This window comes from Choloepus didactylus (assembly GCF_015220235.1).
Source record: "Choloepus didactylus isolate mChoDid1 chromosome X unlocalized genomic scaffold, mChoDid1.pri SUPER_X_unloc1, whole genome shotgun sequence".
Classification (NCBI taxonomy): domain Eukaryota; kingdom Metazoa; phylum Chordata; class Mammalia; order Pilosa; family Megalonychidae; genus Choloepus; species Choloepus didactylus.
The window spans coordinates 1,105,512-1,127,097 of NW_023637621.1; the positions used below are offsets into that span (position 1 = coordinate 1,105,512).

Here is a 21,586-nt window from a genome sequence, read left to right on the forward strand (position 1 = left end):
TTGCACTATGATTGTGATGACAAGTACATATATAAAATGGTAGATACACCCACGCATGGTGTGTGTGAGATTTTAAATGTTGCATTTGTCGTAACATAAAGCCCATCAGGGTGACTTTTTCCCCATATCCTGCCTTAGCTCCACCCCCGGCTGGATCCTAGGGGAAATCTCTGATCATGATATCTTTTGCATTCTTTCTTACCTGTTGCCTCGGATTGCCAGCCCCAAACTTGTATACCTGCTTCTGCATTAAAGAATAAGCGGAATTCCAAGTGGAGCCGAGAGGTCACTTTGGACGGCTTTCTTATGCAATGTACAGATAATCCTTTTTAGGTTTTAATGCATTGGAATAACTAGAAGTAAATACCTGAAACTATCAAACTGCAACCCAGTAGCCTTGGCTCTTGAAGACGATTGTAAAACAATGTAGCTTACAAGGGGTGACAGTGTGATAGTGAAAACTTTGTGGATCATACTCCCTTTATCCAGTGTATGGATGAATAAGTAGAAAAATGGGGACCAAAAACTAAATGAAAAACACGGTGGTAGTAGGGGAATGATTTGGGTGTTCTTTTTTACTTTTATTTTTCTTATTCTTATTTTCACTTTTGCTGGTACAAGGAAAATGTTCAAAAAATAGATTGGGGTGATGAATGCACAACTATATGATGGTACTGTGAACAACTGATTGTACACTTTGGATGATTGCATGGTATGTGAATATATCTCAATAAAATTGAATTTAAAACAAACAATAAGCAGAAGATAGAAAAGGACAGACACAACCTTTTACACAATATTGTGAATTTTATGAAGGAGAAATTTACGTCTGATCTACTCACCATTGTGTCTTTGGTATCCAGGCTAATTAATTAATGCCTGGGACATGTTAGGGTACCTCTTACATTTACCTATAAGGCAATCCTCACTTTGCACAGTTCCAAGACATATGACTTCAGCTGTCAAGGTTTAGCTAACTAGCACCAGCCCTCCAATAACACGGCCAAAATTTCCATGACCATGCCATGTTAACTGTGAGTAATTGCCCAAACACCAACTGCCATTTCCAGTTAAGGCTGGACTTGTTTGTATCCATGGTGAGGATTGCAAGTTGGCTCTTTCAGCAAACCTTCTGTGGTCATTACAAAGCCTTCCTCTTCTTTTGTCTCCAGCTCGTTCTCTGTCATCTCTCTCCAGAAGCTCTATGATGGTTTCCAGAGAGGGCTCCCTGCTTTACTCTTGACTGCTCTCATCCATCCTTCATGTAGAATTAACAGACAGCTTGAGAAAATATAGCCCTCTCCATGCTGCCCTGTCGCACGTGGAACCTTAGCCAAGATCCCCCTGCAGCCTGCTGTGCTCAGGAATAATTTTCCCTGGTGGTTCTGACCCCTGCACAGCCCCAGGTGTCTCCAGGTACCTGGACTACCCTTTGCTTCATCCAATGCCCGCTGCTATCATCCCTTCTGTCCAGTCCTGCTGCACCGTGGCTTCCTCTGAAAAGCATCCTCTACTGCTCTTGCAAAATGTCCAGGTGACCTCCCATATAAGCTTTCATTTCTCCCCATTTGTGTCCTTCCCAATATGCACTACAAATTTAAATTTCATATGGATATGCTTTTTACCTGTCATTCTAATAATATTGGAAATTTTATTATGGAGGTGCAATTTATGTCTGATCTATTCATCATTGGGTCTTCAGCATTAAGGCAGATTAATTTATGCCTGGATAGATTATGTCTACAGAAAATGCTTGCTGACTGGCTGACTGGGTGCCTGAGTTTCTGGATGGGCCTTGGTAGCGTTGCAACGACAGGTGTCAATCGTGCAGACCCACCACCATGAACCCAGTCCCCTCCACCCGGCATGGCCTTTGTCAGAGTGTAGGCAGGTTTATGTCCATCTTGCTTGGAGAATGGGCTGACAGAGCTCAAAGTCTAAGCAGAGAGGCAGGGAACAAAGTATAGGGCACATGATACAGCATGTGGATAGGCTCTTCTTTTTTCTTTTGCAATTTTACCAAGAAATAGCCACACACCATACAATCCATCCAAAGTATACAATCATTGGCTCATAGTATCACTATATAGCTGTGCATTCATCACCACAGTCAATTTTATACTTTAACTACTCCAGAAAAAGAAATAAAAAGAAAAAAAAAGCAACCGTCTCATACCCCATAACCAACCCTATAACTAACCCCTAGTGTGGTGTGGTACATTTGTTACTGTTGACGAAAGACTATTAAGATATTACTGTTGAGAGATTTCAAATGGAATCGAGAGGACATTCTGGAGGCTATTCTTATGCATTATATTGATTTCCATTTTTAGTTTTTAGTGTATTGGAATGGCTAGAGGGAAATACCTGAACTTGTTGAACTGTAACCCAGTAGCCTTGATTCTTGAAGATGACTGTATAACTATGTAGCTTACACTGTGTGACTGTGTGATTATGAAAACCTTGTGGCTCACACTGTCCAGTGTATGGATGGATGAGTAGAAAAATGGGGACAAAAACTACATGAAAAATAGGGTGGGATGGGGGGATGATTTGGGTGCTCTATTTTACTTTTATTTTTTATTCTTATATTGATTCTTTCTAGTGTAAGGAAAATGTTCAAAAATTGATTGTGGTTCTTAATGCACAACTATATGGTGGTTCTATGAACAATTGATTGTACACTGAAGATGACTGTAGGGTATGTGAATATATCTCAAAAACTGTATTAAAAATTTTTTAAAAAGATATTACAGTTAATTATAGTCCATAGTTTGCAGTAGGTACATTTTCCCCACAAACCCCTCTATATTGACTCATTGTAATAGTGTCATACATCTGGTCTAGTTCATGAAATCCTGTTTTTATATTTGCGCAGTTAATCAAAGTCATCGTCCACTACAAGACTCACTGTGTCATACATTCCCATGTTTTAACCTCCAGCTTTCCTTCTGGTGACATACGTGAATCTAAACATCCCCTTCCCACCACATTCCCCGAAAATTCAGCACTGTTGATTATTCTCACAATAACGTGTTACCATCACCTCTATCTATTTCCAAAAATTTTAATTTGACCTAGTTAAAAGTTCTGCACATATTAAGCAACCGTTCCACATTCTATAGCCTTATTCTATATCCCTGCAACCTGTATTCTAGATTTTATGGCTATGAGTTTACATATTATAGTAAGTTCATTTAGTGAGATCATACAATATTTGTCCTTTTGTGTCTGACTTATTTCACTCAATATAATGTCCTCAAGGTTCATCCGTGTTGTCACGTGCTTCAGGACTTCATTCCTTCTTACTGCTGAACAATATTCCATCATACATATATGCCACTTTTTGTTTATCCACTCATCTGATGGACACTGGGGTTGTTTCTATCTTTTGGGAATTGTGAATAATACCGTTCTGAACATCAGTGTGCAAATCTCTGTTTGCATCCCTGCTTTCAGATCTTCTGTATATATACTGAGGAGTGGGTTGTAAGGCAACTCTATACTTATGGACAAGCTCATTTGTACCATTTCAGGCAGGCTTGAGAGCTAATTTTTCCAACAAGAAGCCATTGTTGAGCTGTCTGGAGACAACCCAGAACAGGACAACCTGATAATCTTGGCCCTTGAACCCACCCGCTCCAGGGAAAGTCCCACCCACTCCCTCACCTGCTCACCACCCACTTTCACAAGGCACATACCCACAAGCAGAGCTCAACCCCAAAAGCAACTGCTTCTGCTGCCTCAGGAGGGTGTTGTCAACTGATCAGGAAGAAACTCAAGAGCCAACTAAAAGAGAAAGGCATCTGTAGGCTTGTTCTCCCCAAGCGTGTGGCCCACCCTAAGCTTCAGCAAACAGAGAAAGGATGTGGTGACAGGGATTGGGGGAAGGTGGGGTCCTTCAGCTTAGTGTTTCCATTGGGTGCTCTTCAGTCTCTTTGGGAATTGGATGCCCATTACCAGATACATCTACTTCCAGGAGGATTGTATGAGTCAGGGTTCTCTGGGGAAACAAACTATGGGAAATATCTGTAAATATGAGATTTTATAAAAGAGTCTCATGCAACTGTGGGGATGCATATGTCTACATTCCATAGGGCAGGATGCATGAGTCTAAATTCTGTAAGGCAGGATGCACAAGTCCAAATTTCATAGGGCAGGCAACGAGCTAGCAACTCTGATGAAGGTCTTTGATAACTCCCCAGGAGAGGCTGGATGACTGAGGAAGAAGTGAAAATTCTCCTTAAAAGTCTTCAACTGATTGGATTAAATCTAACAGATTGTAGTCTCTCATTGCTGAAGACACTCCCTTGGTTGACTGTAGATGTAATCAGTCACAGCTGCAGCCAGTTGACTGATGATTTAATAAACCAGCCTTCTGGTTTATTAACCAGCCACAAATCTCCTTGCAGTAACAGTTACGCCAGTGCTTGCTTGACCAGACACCTGGGCACCATCACCTGGCCAAGTTGGCACATGAACCCAACCATCACATGGATAACCAAAAGTTTATATATATATATTTAAAAATTTTTAGAATATTTTCAGGTTTACAGAAAAATTTAGAAGATAGTATAGAGACTTCCCATACACCCTACAGCCAGTTTCCCCTTATTATTTACATCTTGCATTAGTATGGTATATTTCTCAATTAATGAACCAATACTGATACATTTTTATTAACCAAAGTCCATAGTTTATTTAGATTTCCTTCACTTTTACCTAATAACCTTTTTATGTTCCATGATCCCATGCAGGGCACCCCATTACATTTGGTTTTCATGTCTCTGTAGGTTTCTCTGGGTTGTGGCATTTTTTCAGGCTTTCCTTGGTTTTGATGACCTTGACAGTTTTGAGGAGTGTGGCCAGATATCTGTAGAATGTCACTAAACTGGGACTTGCGTGCTGTTTTTCTGATGGTTAGACTGGGGTTATGGGTTTTGGCAGAAAGACCCCAGAGATGAACTGCCATTCTTATCACAAACTACCAAGCATATTTACTGTCAACATGACTAATCTCTGTTGATGTTGACCTTGATCACCTGGCTAAATGTGTGTTTCTCAAGCTTCTGCACTGCAAAGCTGTGCTTTACCCCCTTTCCACACTGTCCTCTTTGGGAGGAAGTCACCATGTGCAGCCCACAATTAAAGAATGTGGATTTATCCTCCACCTCCTAGAGGGAGGACTATTTACATAAATAATTTGGATTCTTCTACACAGGAGGTCTGTCTTTACTCCCCTACTTAGGTATCTGTTCAATCATTTATTTAAATCAAGATGGATATTCATTTCATACCTTGGATTGTAATCCAAACTTCATTTGTTTTGTGGCTCAAAACCAAGAGTTTCAGAGACAGAATTGGATTTACCATTGCAAAGCTTGGGGGCAACTTCCTTAGACCAAGCAGACGTTGAATGAGCTGTCGTCTTGGCATCTCACCCTTCCCATCTGTTCCTGGGGACAGATAAAGTTATCACTCCCACGAGAACAGGTTTCTGTCCCCATGGGAACCTCATCAACCTCTTGGCTCTTTCTCAGGGCACCAGGTAGACTCAAACATTCCCGACTTTCACAGAGGAGGACGTGGGAACTGGTGGAGGGGACTGCAGATCCAAGACATTCCCTGAGCATTTCGCAATGAACCAGGATGAACTTCACTGACAGGTGATGCCAGAAAAGCAGAAACAAGCTGTTTTAATCACTCTATAATAGGATAGTACGCAGCCATGAAATAGGACTTTCTTTAAGACTAAAGACCTTAAAGACAAAACATTCCTTTGTTAAAGACTATCACTGATGAACATTGCATTGAGGAGTGTCTGGGTGGGCTGAGCTCTGACCCATGCTGGAGATTTACGGGAACAAGATCAAAAACACTCTTCTCTATGGATCTTAACTTCAAGTAGAGAGGGGCCATTAAGAAAAAAGTCAAACTATGCAACAACTTCAAATTATAATCAGTATTAAGGTTACAGTGGGGGTATACGAAAATGCCCAGAATGTAAGAGAAAATGAAATGCAAAGAAGAAATGTTACACGAGTGTAGTGACAGATCTTGAAGGGAAAACACTGAAAGGCAAAGAGTGGTTTTTCGTAGATTTGAGATGGCAAGTAATTCTTAATTTTTTATCCTCCTATGTTTATGTGTTTTCCAAAGTAATCCTTCATAATAAAAACCCTCACATGAGGCAAATTATTAAAATGCACAAGTATTTTAATGTGCAAATGAGAAATAACAATGGCTAAGTTCAAAAGAGAATTGATAAATTTTCAGACAATTGATAATAGACAGACAAAAGATAAGTCATTTTCTTCAGGGTTTTCAACATTATTTCCATCCGTGGCTGCTATATACACATGAGCTTTCATACTTTTGAAAGCTTTTTCAATGGTTATCCTTTCTGCCATCACTATCAGTGTAGGGAATGCTTAGAGAAGGGATTATTTTCCTGCTAGACAGATGAGTCAGAATAAACATCTGAGAGACAGGTGAGTCAGAATAAACACCTGAGACACAGGTGAGTCAGAATAAACACCTGAGACACAGGTGAGTCGAATAAATACCTGAGAGACAGGTGAGTCAGAATAAACACCTGAGAGAAAGGTGGAGTCAGAAAAACAGGTGAGTCACAATAAATAAATAGTTACTTGATAATTATTTATTGAGGGTCTAACCTGAATTCCTGACCTGTGAAACAGGTTTATGGGAAAGAGAAGGTAGTGGAAGGGACAAGTGGGTGTATCAAGTTCCTGTAAATCTTGGGCTTTCAAGTAATGACTCGCAATCCTTTAAGTACCCAGTTAACTCTACTTGGAGCCCCGTGTCCTGACATAATGACTTTAGCTCCAGGAACAAACCAATGATTGCTAAGAGGAACTTCTATCCCATTGGGACAGCATTTCAGATCCCAAACATCCTTAAAGCTTCACTTGGGGTCCGGAAATATGGAGTCATAACCTTGAGCATGTCACTTAGCCCTGGAGGGTTTCGGCTCTGTGATCCTCAGATCTCTTTCTGACATAAAATTCGTGTTCTGATTGCAAATCCATCACCTTAGTTTGCTGAATCAGTCAGCCTCTCATTATCACAATCATTTTTTTTCTAGAGTTCATTTGTAGATTCTCCCCTACCCTGGCATCTGAAACAACATTTTCTAAAATCTAGGTTTTCTGAGTTAAGACATTGAAGCAACATCTTGCGAAATCCAGTCACTTCATTAATGTCTAAAGAGTTGATTTGTCCCTTTGTCTACATTTATGGTAGAATCCTAGAGTCTTGCCCCTGAAGAGGTGATTTACGATGTCACTAGAAAGGGTTGGCTGAGTCCATTTAAGCATGACCCATCACTTAGCAGCAGTTTCTTTTCTTCCTGCTACAATTCCACATTCCCAATGAGTCATTTAAGTCCTGGAGATCTTGTGAAAAAATCTCTGAGGCTGACAGAAAGAAAAGCTAGTGACTGACATGGTTTAATTGTTGATTAATTAAAGGCTACCCGTGTTAGGCTGATTTCCTTCCAAGGTATTGCTTATTGAATTTGAGTTCCACGATTCCTTTGAGAAGGTATTAAGGAATCAGTGTGAGACAATTTCATTGCTCTGTTTATTTTTTCCAGAATGTTCAAGATTACGATGATATGCATTAGAATATCAGAGTGAGTCTTGATTGGTTGCTACACCGATCATTTAATCACTTTGTGGTTTAACTTGAATATCCACGATTAATAAGAAGCCAGGCTGGGCTGGGTTGGCCTTTCACCTTTGGTCATTTTAAAATTGTTACTGGAAGACAAATGATGTGTTCTGAATACATAATTGCTTTAAACTATTTTTTAGAGATTTCCCAATGGAAATCACTTGACATTCCAGTCAAATGATTGAAGTTGTCACTTAACCGATTTTAATTCCCTGAGGAAGTTGTTTATTCTTCTCCTGGAGAATCAGAATATAGAAACCGTAGGCACCTTTTTTTCATTGTAAAAATTACTAAACTCTAGATAGACTTCAAAGTTGCACAGTCACACTGTCCCCATCTCCAACATTCACCACTTTCCAAGAGACATCCAAATCTGGTGTATGTCCTGCTACACACACACACACACGTGCATGCGTGCACACACACACACATTGCTTAAGTACGGTCAAATCCAGAAATCACATGCACCTTCTATTTAACCAATGTCAAGAACTAAACATGAATTATTTGCATCCTCTACCTCTTTAGGTAAAATGACAATTGGCTGTCAAGGACATTTTCACATGCATTGTTTCAAAGGATTCTCACAACCCTAAGTTTATGTCCCTCTGAGCTGATGATTATTATAACTCACATTTTTCAGAGGATGCAAAAGCTCCTGAGGAGGTGAGTGACTTCCACAAGAACACACAATATGGGGTGTGCCTGGAACTCAAAACACACAGACTAGCTCCAAAATCTTGGACTGGAAGGGCTCTTGGCTGAGCTGCGTCTTCTGTAAGCAGTGGGATTTGGAAGTTGGGTGTGAGGATTGCATTCCTATTGTAGAAGGGTGAAGTAGAATGTGACAGCCTTGCTTCGGCTCATCATTAATTCAGTCTAGGCTGCCTTGTAATTTGCAGAGTTACTTGGCCGTGTGTAACACTTATCTATTCAGTAATTATTTATCGAGTGCTTACCTGGGCTGGGAGAAGGGATCCAAAGGTGAGTAAAAGAGGCAGCTCGGGAGCTTCCACTCGGAATAAAGGAAATGCATGCTTCAGCCTGATTCTGTTATTAAGAAGAAAAATAAAACCAAATGTCAAATGTGGATGCACTCACATTTAGGCTTAAAACATCCTCTTAGAGGAAAAGATGGAGCCCTGGATCCATTTAGATTCAAGGATAATTGATAAATATACCACTTATGTCCCTGAAAACTCAGCCATAGTGTAGCTGAATCCATTCATTGTGGGGTTTTTCTTCCTGCTTTAATTATTATAACTGAGTAATTTTAGGTTTATACATTCTGCCTTTCAGTCATCAAACTTTTCCTGTTCTTTGGTTTCTAAAAACATAGTCATATCTCTATCTCTAACTCTATATTTGTCTCTATCTATCTCTCTATCTCTATCTCTATCTCTATCTCTATCTCTATCTATCTCTATCTCTATCTCTATCTTTCTCTATCACCATGTCTATATCTGTTTATCTATACTATATCTATACTATATGTTCCCCCAAACACCATTATCTTTGATGTAATCTTGTGTGGGCAGACCTATCAGTGTTAGTTAGATTGTAATTCTTTGAGTGTTTCCATGGAGATGTGCCCCACCCAACTGTGGGTGATGACTCTGATTGGATAATTTCCGTGGAGGTGTTACCCCACCCATTCAGGGTGGGTCTAAATTAAATCACTGGAGCCATATAGATGAGCTGACAAACAGAAGGAACACAGTGCAGCTGTGAGTGACATTTTGAAGAGGAGCTACAGCCAAGGGGGACACTTTGAAGAAAGCACAGGAGCTGCAGAAGAGAGACAGTTTGAAGACGGCCATTGAAAGCAGACTCTTGTTCCAGAGAAGCTAAGAGAGGACAAATACCCCAAGTGCAACTAAGAGTGACATTTTTGAGGAACTGCAGCCTAGAGAGGAACGTCCTGGGAGAAAGCCATTTTGAAACCAGAACTTTGGAGCAGACGCCAGTCACATGCCTTCCCAGCTAACAGAGGTTTTCTGGACACCATTGGCCATCCTCCAGTGAAGGTACCCAGTTGTTGATGACTTACCTTGGACACTTTATGGCCTTAAAACTGTAACCGTGTGACCAAATAAACCCCCTTTTATAAAAGCCAATCCATCTATGGTGTTTTGCATTCTGGCAGCATTAAAAAACTAAAACACTATGTCTGTATCTATATATATCTATATCTGTATCTATCACCATGTCTATGTCTATGTCTATGACTATTTCTATACTATATTGATATTGATATCTATATCCGTATCTATCACCATGTCTATGTCTATGTCTATATCCATAGTTTTACTATACTGATATTCATATCTATATCACCCCATCTATATCTATATCTATATATATATCTATATCTAATCAGTGTCTATGTCTATATCTATATCTATACTATATCAATATTGATATTGATATCTATATCTATCACATGTCTATGTCTATATCTATACTATATCTATATCTATATCTATCATGTATCTATGTCTATATCTATATCTATATCTATGTCTATGACCATGTCTCTGTCTATGTTTATATGTATCTATTTATACATCTATCTATATCTATATCTATCATTTATTCATAACCCAGATCTAAGTTAGCAGTCTCCAAATTTTCAGATCATACACCTCATCAATAAATATGTTTGAGCAGACTTTCTGATATACATATATAGGTAGAGCTAGCGCTTGAGCTAGAGATTCTGAAGTAATTAAAGAACAAACCCTAACAAGCTAATAACTTTTCCTCCCAGCTGCTAGGTACATGTGCACAACTAAAATACCAGAAGGTCATAACCAGGACTAATTCATTCAGAGGAGAAAGTTCATATTTTATTAATAAAGTAAACTTTTCTTATGGACCTTTAATGAATGGAAATTGACTTTAATGTTCATGTTTGTATTTTTTTTTATGAGGTACCTAGCTCAGGCAGGATTTCCTTTAGGGAGCTCGACTGATTGTCTTGGTTCTGGTTTCCCCAGACACAGACCCTGAGATGTGGATTCTGGCTTATTTGTGTTGTGCAGGAAACATAGAGGGGGGAGGGTCAGTAATGAGGGACCAGTTAAGCCAGGTAATATGTGGGTGATTGGAACTTACTCCCTCTGGAAAATCCAGGACCCGGGGTGAACTGAGAACTGTCCACTAGAGGGCGAGCAGGCTGGGCGAGGGAGCTGGAGTATGTATACACCAACTCCCATCCATCAATGATGACTGTGAATTCCCTGCACTTCCAGAAGGCAGAAGCTGGCAGCTGGCAGCTGGGAAGGAACAGTGAGAGCCTGGACATGTCTGGGCACTGATTTACTCTTTGCTTGGAGAATGAATGCACTGTAGAAGCGCATGATGATTCTCAAGCTAGAAAGTTGTCCAGCTTTGTTTGCAAAGACTCCCCCTTGGAAAATGGAATATGGCAGCAAACAGAGATTTGGCCTCTGCTTGGCATTCCAGAACATTCTCACACCTTTATCTCAAGTCATGTCTTCATATTTTTAGATTATAAAAGATACTGGAAAATTAAGAGTACTCAAAGAAAAAGGGGAATCAAACTATCATTGAGAGTGCATGCAGGGAGATGAATTTTTAAAATATGGATATTATATTGAAAAGGATGTCTTTTGGTTTGTCTAAATTTTCTGTAGAATTAGAGCAGATATTAAATTCCACCAGAGTGGTTATCATCAAGCTCCATGGCATCTCTGCTTTCCTGTCCTACTCCGAATATACAATAAACTTCTCATGTGCACACACACCCACAGCCTTCATTACACTCTGGTAAAATTGCTTTTTAAAGGTTTGCACTACTCCTTCTGGAAACATTTCAGTAACATTTTCTAAAGTTACTTCTCACTTAATCCCATTTTCTTTGAACCGGATTAAGTACTTGCCCTTTGCAAGATTTATTTGGATTTCTGGAATGAAAAACAACAGCAACAAGAACAGATGTCTCTTTTTGGTAAAGACTGTAGCCTGTTTTGCTTATAGCATCATCAGAAATCTTCTCTGGGCTCACAGCTAGTTTTTTATGCATTTCCAAATTGCCTTCCAGCCACTGGAGAGTCAATGGCAGAATGCACCCCACACATTTGCCATATATTTTGAAGATAAATGTTTTACCCCCAAAGGTTTCATTTGTCCAATATCAACCCTGCACTTGCTGCAGAGATTTATGCTGGCCCTGAGCAGCCTATGGGAGTGAGAAGCTCCTGCCTTGTCACAGCTGATGGACACCTCAGCAAGCTCCAACCTCACTCCCTCCAATAACTGGCATCTCCATATGTCTGGAAAACCTTCCAAGGAGTAGGCTTACTGATCCGGTTTGCTAATGCTGCCATTATGCAAAATACCAGAAATGGATTGGCTTTTATAAAGGGGGTTTATGTGGTTACAAAGTTACAGTCTTAAGGCCATAAAAGTGTCCAAGCTAAGGCACCAACATTAGGGTACCTTCACTGAAGAAAGGCCATTGGCATCTGGAACTTGCCTCTGTTGTCTGGGAAGGCATGTGGCTGGTGTCTTCTTCCTTTGCTCCCAGGTTGTGTTTCAAAATGGCTTTCTCCCAGGATGTTTCTCTCTAGGTGTTCGGGGGTATTCTCTTAGTTTCTCACAGGCAAACTCTGGAGTAGCAAAAGTCTACTTTCAATGGCCATCTTCAAAATGTCTCTCTTGGCTGCAACAGCCAGCTCCTTCTGTCTGAGCTCCAGTGATTTAATTAAGACCCATGCTGAATGGGCAGAGCCACACCTCCATGGAAATAATCTAATCAAAGGCATTACCCACAGTTGGGTGGGTCAACCTAATCAACACTAATATGTCTGCCCCCACCTGATTGCATTAAAGAACATGGCATTTTGGGGAGGACATAATACATTCACACTGGCACAGAGACCAACATCCTCCCAGATGTTCATCTCATCTGCAGCACTCCAAGACCATGGAGTGGGGAGAAAAGCAAGGCTGTGACTCAGAAAGATCCAGCCAGGCGCTCAGGATGGTTCAGCATCCAGTTTTCCAGGGAGCTTTGCAGAATACTGATCTGAAAGCATCTATAACCCACATAATGGTATCGAGTAATTTGAGGTGAGCAATAAAGAGTGGCCCAAGCCGAAGGTTGGCTCGCTTTCCCAGGTCAGACTCGGAAAGTGTGTACTTTAGAATGGCATGAAATACTTTTTAATAACTTCCTCGGATATCATTCAGCAGTGACTGCTAGGACAAGCTAGTGCTTCCCAAACAAATAGCTCTCCCCAAACCGTGTGTGTATCTGATGTAGTGGATGGCTGTCACACAAGCCTTTCCTTGAAGGTCACTGCCTTTATCCTTTGCAACATGGACTAAAATCAAATTGGATTATGAAAATGGTTGAGGCAGCTCATAGTAATTGAGATTGAGGGCTTAGAGTGCAGAGGAATGGGGGATAATAGGGTGGTTTGCAGAGTACGTGGAGCTCAGATATTGCATCAGGATTATGTTTGCTAAGACAAATCCTCAAACAATAGTGCTTGTGGTTTGAAGTGATAGATGTTTGCTTCTCTCTCACGGAAAGGTCATCCTGAGGTATGTGGTCCAGGGCAGGTAGTGTGGCTTTATGCCAGAAACTTTGCATGTCCCTGAACATCCACCCCAAGGTGAGCTCTGACCTCGTGGCCCAAGCTGGTGGCCTCTGCATTCCATAAAGCAGGTGGGAGGAAGGGAGAGAACAATGGGCAAGCCATAAGTATCTGTGGAGGAAGGTTTGCAGAAGCTGGTTCACGAGACTTTTGTTACAGCTCACTGTGCATAATTTAGTCCCGACGTGAAGCCATAGCTACTTTGAGGGAGCTGGAAAATGCAACCTCCATTCTAGGTGACGTATTGGTTTCCTGAGGTTGCTATAACAAAGGATCATGGACCTGGATGGTTTAAAGCAATGGCAATTTATTGTCTCACCATCCTGGAGGCCCAGAAGTCTTGGACCAAGGTGAGGGCAGAGCCACACTCCCTCCAAAGTCTCTCAGAGAGGCTCCTTCTTGCCTCCTCTAGCTTCTGCTGGTTGTGGACATCCTCAGTATACCTCGGCTTATGGCAGTCTAACTTAATTTGTACTTTGGTCTCCACACGTCATTCTTCTTTGATTCTTTTAAGGACAAGAGTCAAATTAGATTAGGTCCAGCCCTAATCCAGCAAAAGCTTTTCTTAACTTTATTGCATCTGCAAGGACCCTATTTCCAGATAAGTTTACAAGTTTAGGACTTGGGCATATCATTTTGAGGGACACCATTCAACCCATAAAGGTGGACACATGTCCAGCCCAAATTGAGAACTTTATAATGTTACCAACCTTCCTGGTTGGCTGGTGATAGAGGGGTTTCCAGCATGCAGGATTTTGAGTGCCAAAACCAATAAAGTCTTGAGCAAAACCAGGACAATTTGGCCATCTCAGAACCTTACCACACGGAGAGGGAGACTGAACTGCCTCTTCAGGAGGTGGGAAGCCAGGTGCTGAGATGGGTTCCATGGACTTTGACAGTGACTGTGATCCTTAGGCAACCCTTCGGAGAAAGGAAATATTAGGGAAATGAGGGAAGGCGAGCCCAGGAGAGAGAGAGACGGCCCTCCTCTCAGGATATGTCAAAAAGACCCATGGAGAGGTAAAAGTTTGGGCAATGGCTATGGTGGTTTGGAACTGTCTGTACCCCAAAAAGACATTCTTTAAGTTAATCCATTCCTGTGGGTGTGAACCCATCATAAGTAGGAAATTTGATGAGGTTACTTCAGTTGGGTGTGCCCACCTCAATCAGGATGGGTTTTAATCCTATTACTGGAGTGCTTTAGAAAAGAATGAAATTCAGACAGAGGCATGAAAGCAAGGAGATGAAATTCAATGGAACCTGGAAGAGAAGGGAGAACCTGGAGAGGCCACCATATGCATTGCCATGTGGCGAGCTAAGGACCAAAGATCACCAGCAGCCAGCCCAGAATGCCACAGTCTTCAGGAAGAAAGCATCACCTTGAGGATGTCTTGATTTGGACTTTAGTTAGTCTTAAAATGGTAAACAAGTGCATTCCCATCATTTAAGCTGCATTGATATTTGCTTGAGCAGACCAGGAGCTAAAACAATGGGTCAGAAGACATTTGATCCCCATTGCCAGCCTAGTAAACTTGTGGAATCTCCCCAATTCCAATAAAAGCATCATGCATAAGGTACCAAATCTATCACCCCAAATTGCTCTGATGCATGGGCTTGTCCAATCCATCAGAGAACTCAAGGCCAGAGCAGAGTCAATAAATGGGAATGTGGTCAAAAAAGAAATTTATTTAGTTACTATCTGTTCCCATGTGCAGTGAAAAGATGATCTGTTATCACATCAGCAGGAGAGAAGGCCAATAAGTGTGAGGTTTCGAGCCTGCTACAATGAAATGGAAGAGTGGACATATTGCCCAGATAAGGGGCTTGGATTTGGCACAGGAGTGTTCAAACTCCTCATTCCCATAATTATTGCTATCAGGTGAGAGGCCAAGATGATGTTGGCATCTCTTAAGAGAGGGGAAGCTCTATCTCTAACCAGCAGTGGGTCCTTGACTTACTTATTGATTTAATCTCTCCAAACTTTTATGTCTTAAACCGTGAAATGGAACTGACATCAATCCTTCATCCCCAGAGTGTGATGAGAGCTTAGTGCGTCAGTGGTATGCAGCAAGTGCTCAATCCGTGCTGGTTCTCTTTCCACCATCCCAATCATGCCTGATCCTCTGGGTGGCGTGACATGGGTGGGGGCAGGGAATGGAGTTACCCCGTGTCGCCTTCTAGGAGAATAGCAAACAATCATAGCACAAGCAAGCAGGGAGTCTGCTCGGCTCTGGAGGAGACACCTTCACTCCCCACTCCTCTACACATAGAATAACTTGCAGCCAACATTTGGGAGTGGGCACAGGTAGCTCCAGCCAAGTGCCCCTTTCTTTCCTTTGATTCTCAGTATTGACACTGAAAGAATCAGGTAACTTCAGAGCTGTCACAGCTTACACGGTGAAGAGAGAAACCACTGCCTCTCCGACTGGCTGCGAGGTCCTGGGTAGGTTTTCAATCTGTGGGAAAGTCTTCCAATGCAAATTTGCCCTAAAGACACTCCGGCTTCCAGTCTCCTGCTTTGGCAGCTTGGGTTGGAGGGACACACATTATCGAGACGAGAGGGCCCCTCCTTCCATCACTTACTCCTCTGCATCAGTTGAAATACACCCCCAGAAGACATGATTTTTCAAACAAGCATCCACTCATGTATGAAGCATCTGTCCCAACACCACTTTGAGCTGATTATGTGCTCAAAGGAGAGGAAAAGGGAGAGAAGTCAGAAAGCAGCCCATCACACTCTGCTCAATAACTTCTTAGAATGCCTCTGCCTAGTTTTACCAAATGCATAGCTGCCAACTGTGTACTACTTCTGATTATGAATTAGTAGAGTAATTCAGCAGGACACAAACAAAAGCTTACTTTCTGGGCAGCTAAAAGTTGTAGTCATTGAAAATTATGAAGTATTGACTATGAGGAAGCCACTTCAAGATCACCAATATCTGAGTCTTTCTTCTGGTCTCTTGACTGATCCCAAAGACCTTCCAAGGCCGCTGTGATTTTCCATCTCAGCAGAGCTCTTCACTTATTCACTCATCAGATACTTGGCGAGCACTTCTGTGCATGACACCAAACCCGGAAGCCTTCAATGCAAAGACTGATGATTATGACTACATAAATATTTATATTCAAAATACAAACTGTGGACTTTAAAATCTGCAGTGCTTGTCTCCAGAGGCTGGGGATCCTCAGCCCCATGTGGTCCCCAGGTCTGGGAGCTGCAACAAGGCAGGAGGGATGTTCTCTCTGATGAAAGATGCAGAAGAACGTGCACTGTCTCCAAAGGCAGGGACCCCCCAAAGGCCTTTCAACTCATATCCCAAATAAACAATGTCTTAGTAAGGCACTATTCATCATTGTATTCATCATATCTAGTTTCTGGTATATAGGCTACTGCTGCACAAATTATAGGTTATGTGAAATAAGAAAATTTTCTAGTGTCCATAAGAAAACAACAAATTCCTTTGTCTGGAAAGAATACAGGAATTTATTCATCCATTTTGTTCATGCAGTTAGATAAATAGATGATAGATAGAAGATAGATAATGATAGCTAGGTAGCTAGATGATCAATGATGATGACTGAATACATAGGTAGGTGAAAGAATAGATAGAGATAGATAATGGATGGATACATAGATGATAGATAAATAGATTGGATTAAAAGGTCATGGCTTTTCTGAGGTCCATAACAGTTTCAAAGCAGCACACCCAGAAAAGATCATGTTGTAAAGCTAATCCATTTCTGTGGGTGTGGACCTATTGTGGGTGGGACATTTTGATTCGGTTATTCCAGTTGAGGTGAGCCCCAGGTGAGTCTTAATCCTCTTACTGGAGCCCTTTACATGAGAATAAAAGACTGAGTGGAGTCACAGAAAAAAAAATCCCCAGAGAAGCTAAGGGAGACAGAAGTTAAAAGAGAAGACACACAGAAAACAGAGAGGAAACCACCAAAGCCAGAAGCTGGAAACAGTGAAACCCAGGGGAGAAGGACAGGCAGACGTCACCATGTACCTGGTCATGTGACAGAGGAGCCCAGATTGCCAGCAGCCTTATTTCAGGAAGAAGATATCATCCTGTTGATGCCCTAATTTGGACGTTTTCATAGCCTCAGAACTGTAAACTTGTTAGCTAATAAATCCCATTGTTAAAAGCCAACTCATTTCAGGTATATTGCATATCTTCAGCTTTAGCAAAGCAAGATAGATAGATAGATAGATAGATAGATAGATAGATAGATAGATAGATGGGTGGGTGGATGGATGGATGGATGAGTGGGTGGATGGATGGATGGATGGATGGGTGGGTGGATGGATGGGTGGATGGATGGATGGATGGATAGATGGATGGATAGATGGATGAATAGATGGTGAATGGATGGATAGATGGATGGATGGGTGGATGGATGGATGGATAGACAGACTTATTTTTTTAACAAATGTAGGCAGAAGTGCTTAGGCCTCCTTACAGCCATAATGCTGCTCTGCTCTAGGGCTTTGGCCAAGCAGAAGGGATACCAGGCCTAGTGCCAGCTGAAGTCAGCATGAACCCGCATAGACGCTGGACACTGCTGATCATGGGGGGGACCCATATGGTTTTGCACGTTGAGGGCAGAAAGGGTGCTGAGAGCCGTGCTGGAGAGAGCAAGAGAGAATGATTGCATTAGGAAAGGACCCCCAACTCCTTGAAAGAGGTTTAAGCCTCGGTACCCAAGGGTGGCTTTACATGCCATAAGCACTTACAAGTGCTCACTGACCAGTGTGTATGACATTCATCACAGTATTGAAAACCATTACACTCATTTTGCCTTCCTTAGAAAAGATTCCAGAAGGAAATGAAAAAAAAAAAACACAAGACTACTTCTTATTCATCAAATTTGCTTGACTACTTCCTCTCCTGGGTTTTTCTTTCCACTGATTAGTCTCACACCTTTGAGTTTGAGAAAGCACTTTTCACAGTTATGTGTTATCTGAGAATTCTGGAGTTGGCCAAATATGCACACATATGCACACACATGTACACATGCACACAGACACAAAATACACATGTACACATATGCACACACATACGCACATGCACACAGACATAAAATACATGTGCACATGTATGCAGACAGATATACACAAATGCACACAGACACAAGATACAAATGCACACATGTGCACGCACATATACACACATGCCTACAAACAAAAAATGCACACACATATGTATGCAGACATATACACACATGCACACAAACACAAAATATGCATGCACATGTATGCCCATATATACACACATGAACACAGACACAATACACATCCACTATACACATCACATCTGTGCACATGCACACAGGCACCAGATACAAATGAACATGTACATGTACGCACACACCCATACACACAATACACATCCACATGTATGCACCCACATATGCACATGCACACAGACACAAAATACATGTGTGCATGCACATATATGCACACACATATACACATGTGCACACCAACACAAAATACACACATGCACATACACACATAAGCCCACAATATTCACACATGCACACAGACACAGAATACACATGAGCATTCACACATACGCACACACATATACACATGCACACAAACACAAAATATGCATGCACATGTGTGCACATATACACACACATGAACACAGACACAATACACATCCACTATACACATCACATCTATGCACATGCACACAGGCACCAGATACAAATGAACACGTACATGTACGCACACACCCATACACGCAATACACATCCACATGTATGCACCCACATATGCACATGCACACAGACACAAAATACATGTGTGCATGCACATATATGCACACACATATACACATGTGCACACCAACACAAAATACACACATGCACATACACACATAAGCCCACAATATTCACACATACACACAGACACAGAATACACATGAGCATTCACACATATGCACACACATATACACATGCACACAAACACAAAATATGCATGCACATGTATGCACATATACACACACATGAACACAGACACAATACACATCCACTATACACATCACATCTATGCACATGCACACAGGCACCAGATACAAATGAACATGTACATGTACGCACACACCCATACACACAATACACATCCACATGTATGCACCCACATATGCACATGCACACAGACACAAAATACATGTGTGCATGCACATATATGCACACACATATACACATGTGCACACCAACACAAAATACACACATGCACATACACACATAAGCCCACAATATTCACACATGCACACAGACACAGAATACACATGAGCATTCACACATATGCACACACATATACACATGCACAGACACACACATGAATACATATACAGACATACACATGCACATGCAGACACACGTGCACACACAGAGCATACAGATGCACATACACATGCACATGCATGCACATACAGAGACACGTGGACACACATATACCCATGCACACATACACATGCATGTGCACAGACACATGCACACAGATGCACATACATGTACACGTGTGTGCATACACAGAGGCTCATGAACACACATATATCCATACACACATACACATGCACATGCACACACCGACACACATGAAGGCATACACACATGCACACACACATACACATGGATATGCACAAACAGGTATACGCACAAGCGCACACACATACACACATGCATGGACACAGACACAGACACACAGACACATAGACACATGAACACCTGATTCCCTATTTCTCCCTAAGCATGATGGCACAGATTTGGAGCACCTGAGATTCCATTTTCTATGTGTAAATGGGGCCCTCCATAAAGAATTATCCTGAATTCCTGAAATCATCACAATTACAAGCGTTTAAACAGACTCGTGGATGCTCAGTTCTTGAAACACCCCTTCTTGAATGGCCTGTATTCCAGTTTCCCAACCAAATGTAATTTTTTTTTTTTTGTAGCACAAAACCAGTTGAGGGAATTTTAGAAGATATTTTAGTTCTTTAACATTTTTTCAACTCTAAACTACAATATAGAAAGCTTACCCCCACTCTGCCTGTGAAGTAGCACTGATCTACGAAGTAAAATATCAAGCAAATTAAAATGAACCAATTTTGGATTTGTCCCTCAGAGAAGAGTATGCAAATTATTTAGTCATTTGCTTATAAGTTTAAAAATGAGAATCCTATTTAAAATATTTTGTTCCTGTTCCATAGCTTGATAGATTTTAATGCAAATATTAGTTGGATGTGCCTTGGTTTTTTGAAAATTATAATCTGTTTAATTTGGAGTTTTGATGCTTTTTGAAGTTTGAATTAAGAATTAAACCCTATTTGCACTTTCCTAACTGCTTTGGGTGGCATAATGAACCACAATGAAAATGTTTTGCTTTAGGGAATTAATCCTTTCCAGTCCTGGATTAATGGATTTCCTTAGAAAGTGGTTTCTTTTCCAACACTCAGTTTGGGGTACTGCACTATAATTGTGTTAACTATATTTTAAATGATGTCAAGCAATATTAGGGGGAAAATAGATAATTCTGTAATGACTTCAGTGAAGAATTTTCAATAATGATTTTTCCCCCATCAAAGCTTGGCAACTCAATGTTATTCTGTCATTTAGAGTGACTGAGGTGAAATGAAAAGAAACCAGTGTGAGTTCTTATGTTACTGTTTGTCTCCCCATTGAGACTTGCACATTTTTTAAAATTTTTTCTTGTTTGAAAATTCTACCAGAATGTGTTTAGAATTGTTTCTCTAGTAAATTTTCACTCAGAACTCCACATGAATGGTCATGTATCAGAGCAGTTCCTGGGCTTTCTGCGGTCGCAGTTGATTCGTCTGGGGGGGGGGGGTGGCGGCTGGTTGCTAAATCCTAGGCTCCCAGGATTGCTCAGAGGGTACCGGCGGCGGGGGCTCTTTCCCGGAGGCGAAGGCGAGGCGGGGGACTTGGCCAGGTCCCCGGCGGAGTGGTGTGCAAAGTATGGAGGGCGGCGAGAAAGGAACAGGCGGGACACGGTTCTTTTAGGGTGAAGAAACCAAGAGAGTTTATTAGGGGAGAGTACAAGCTTATATCGGGCGTTTAGAGGGCGGGGTAGCTGTAGAGGTTAAAGGCTTGGATTGGTTCTGAGAGGGCGCGGAGGTTGATTGAAAAGGGGCGAGAGTTGCTCCGGTAATGGTGTCTGGCAACAATGTATGCGCACTGGTGGTAATGGGAGTTGCACTGGCAACGGGGAGTGTCCGGGCAAGATAAGG

The 21,586-nt window shown here is 41.5% G+C and overlaps 1 protein-coding gene across 1 annotated transcript in view; it reads right to left on the reverse strand.

The window, feature by feature from the left end:
• DHRSX (dehydrogenase/reductase X-linked) overlaps positions 1-21,586 on the reverse strand; it is a 393,706-nt gene that overhangs the window by 178,377 nt on the left and 193,743 nt on the right. The window contains exons 5-6 of the mRNA XM_037824590.1: positions 14,146-14,246; positions 8,658-8,748 (exon numbers count right to left, since the gene is read on the reverse strand). Coding sequence (XP_037680518.1) covers positions 8,658-8,748; positions 14,146-14,246 — 192 coding nt within the window. The remainder of the gene's footprint in view (positions 1-8,657; positions 8,749-14,145; positions 14,247-21,586) is intronic.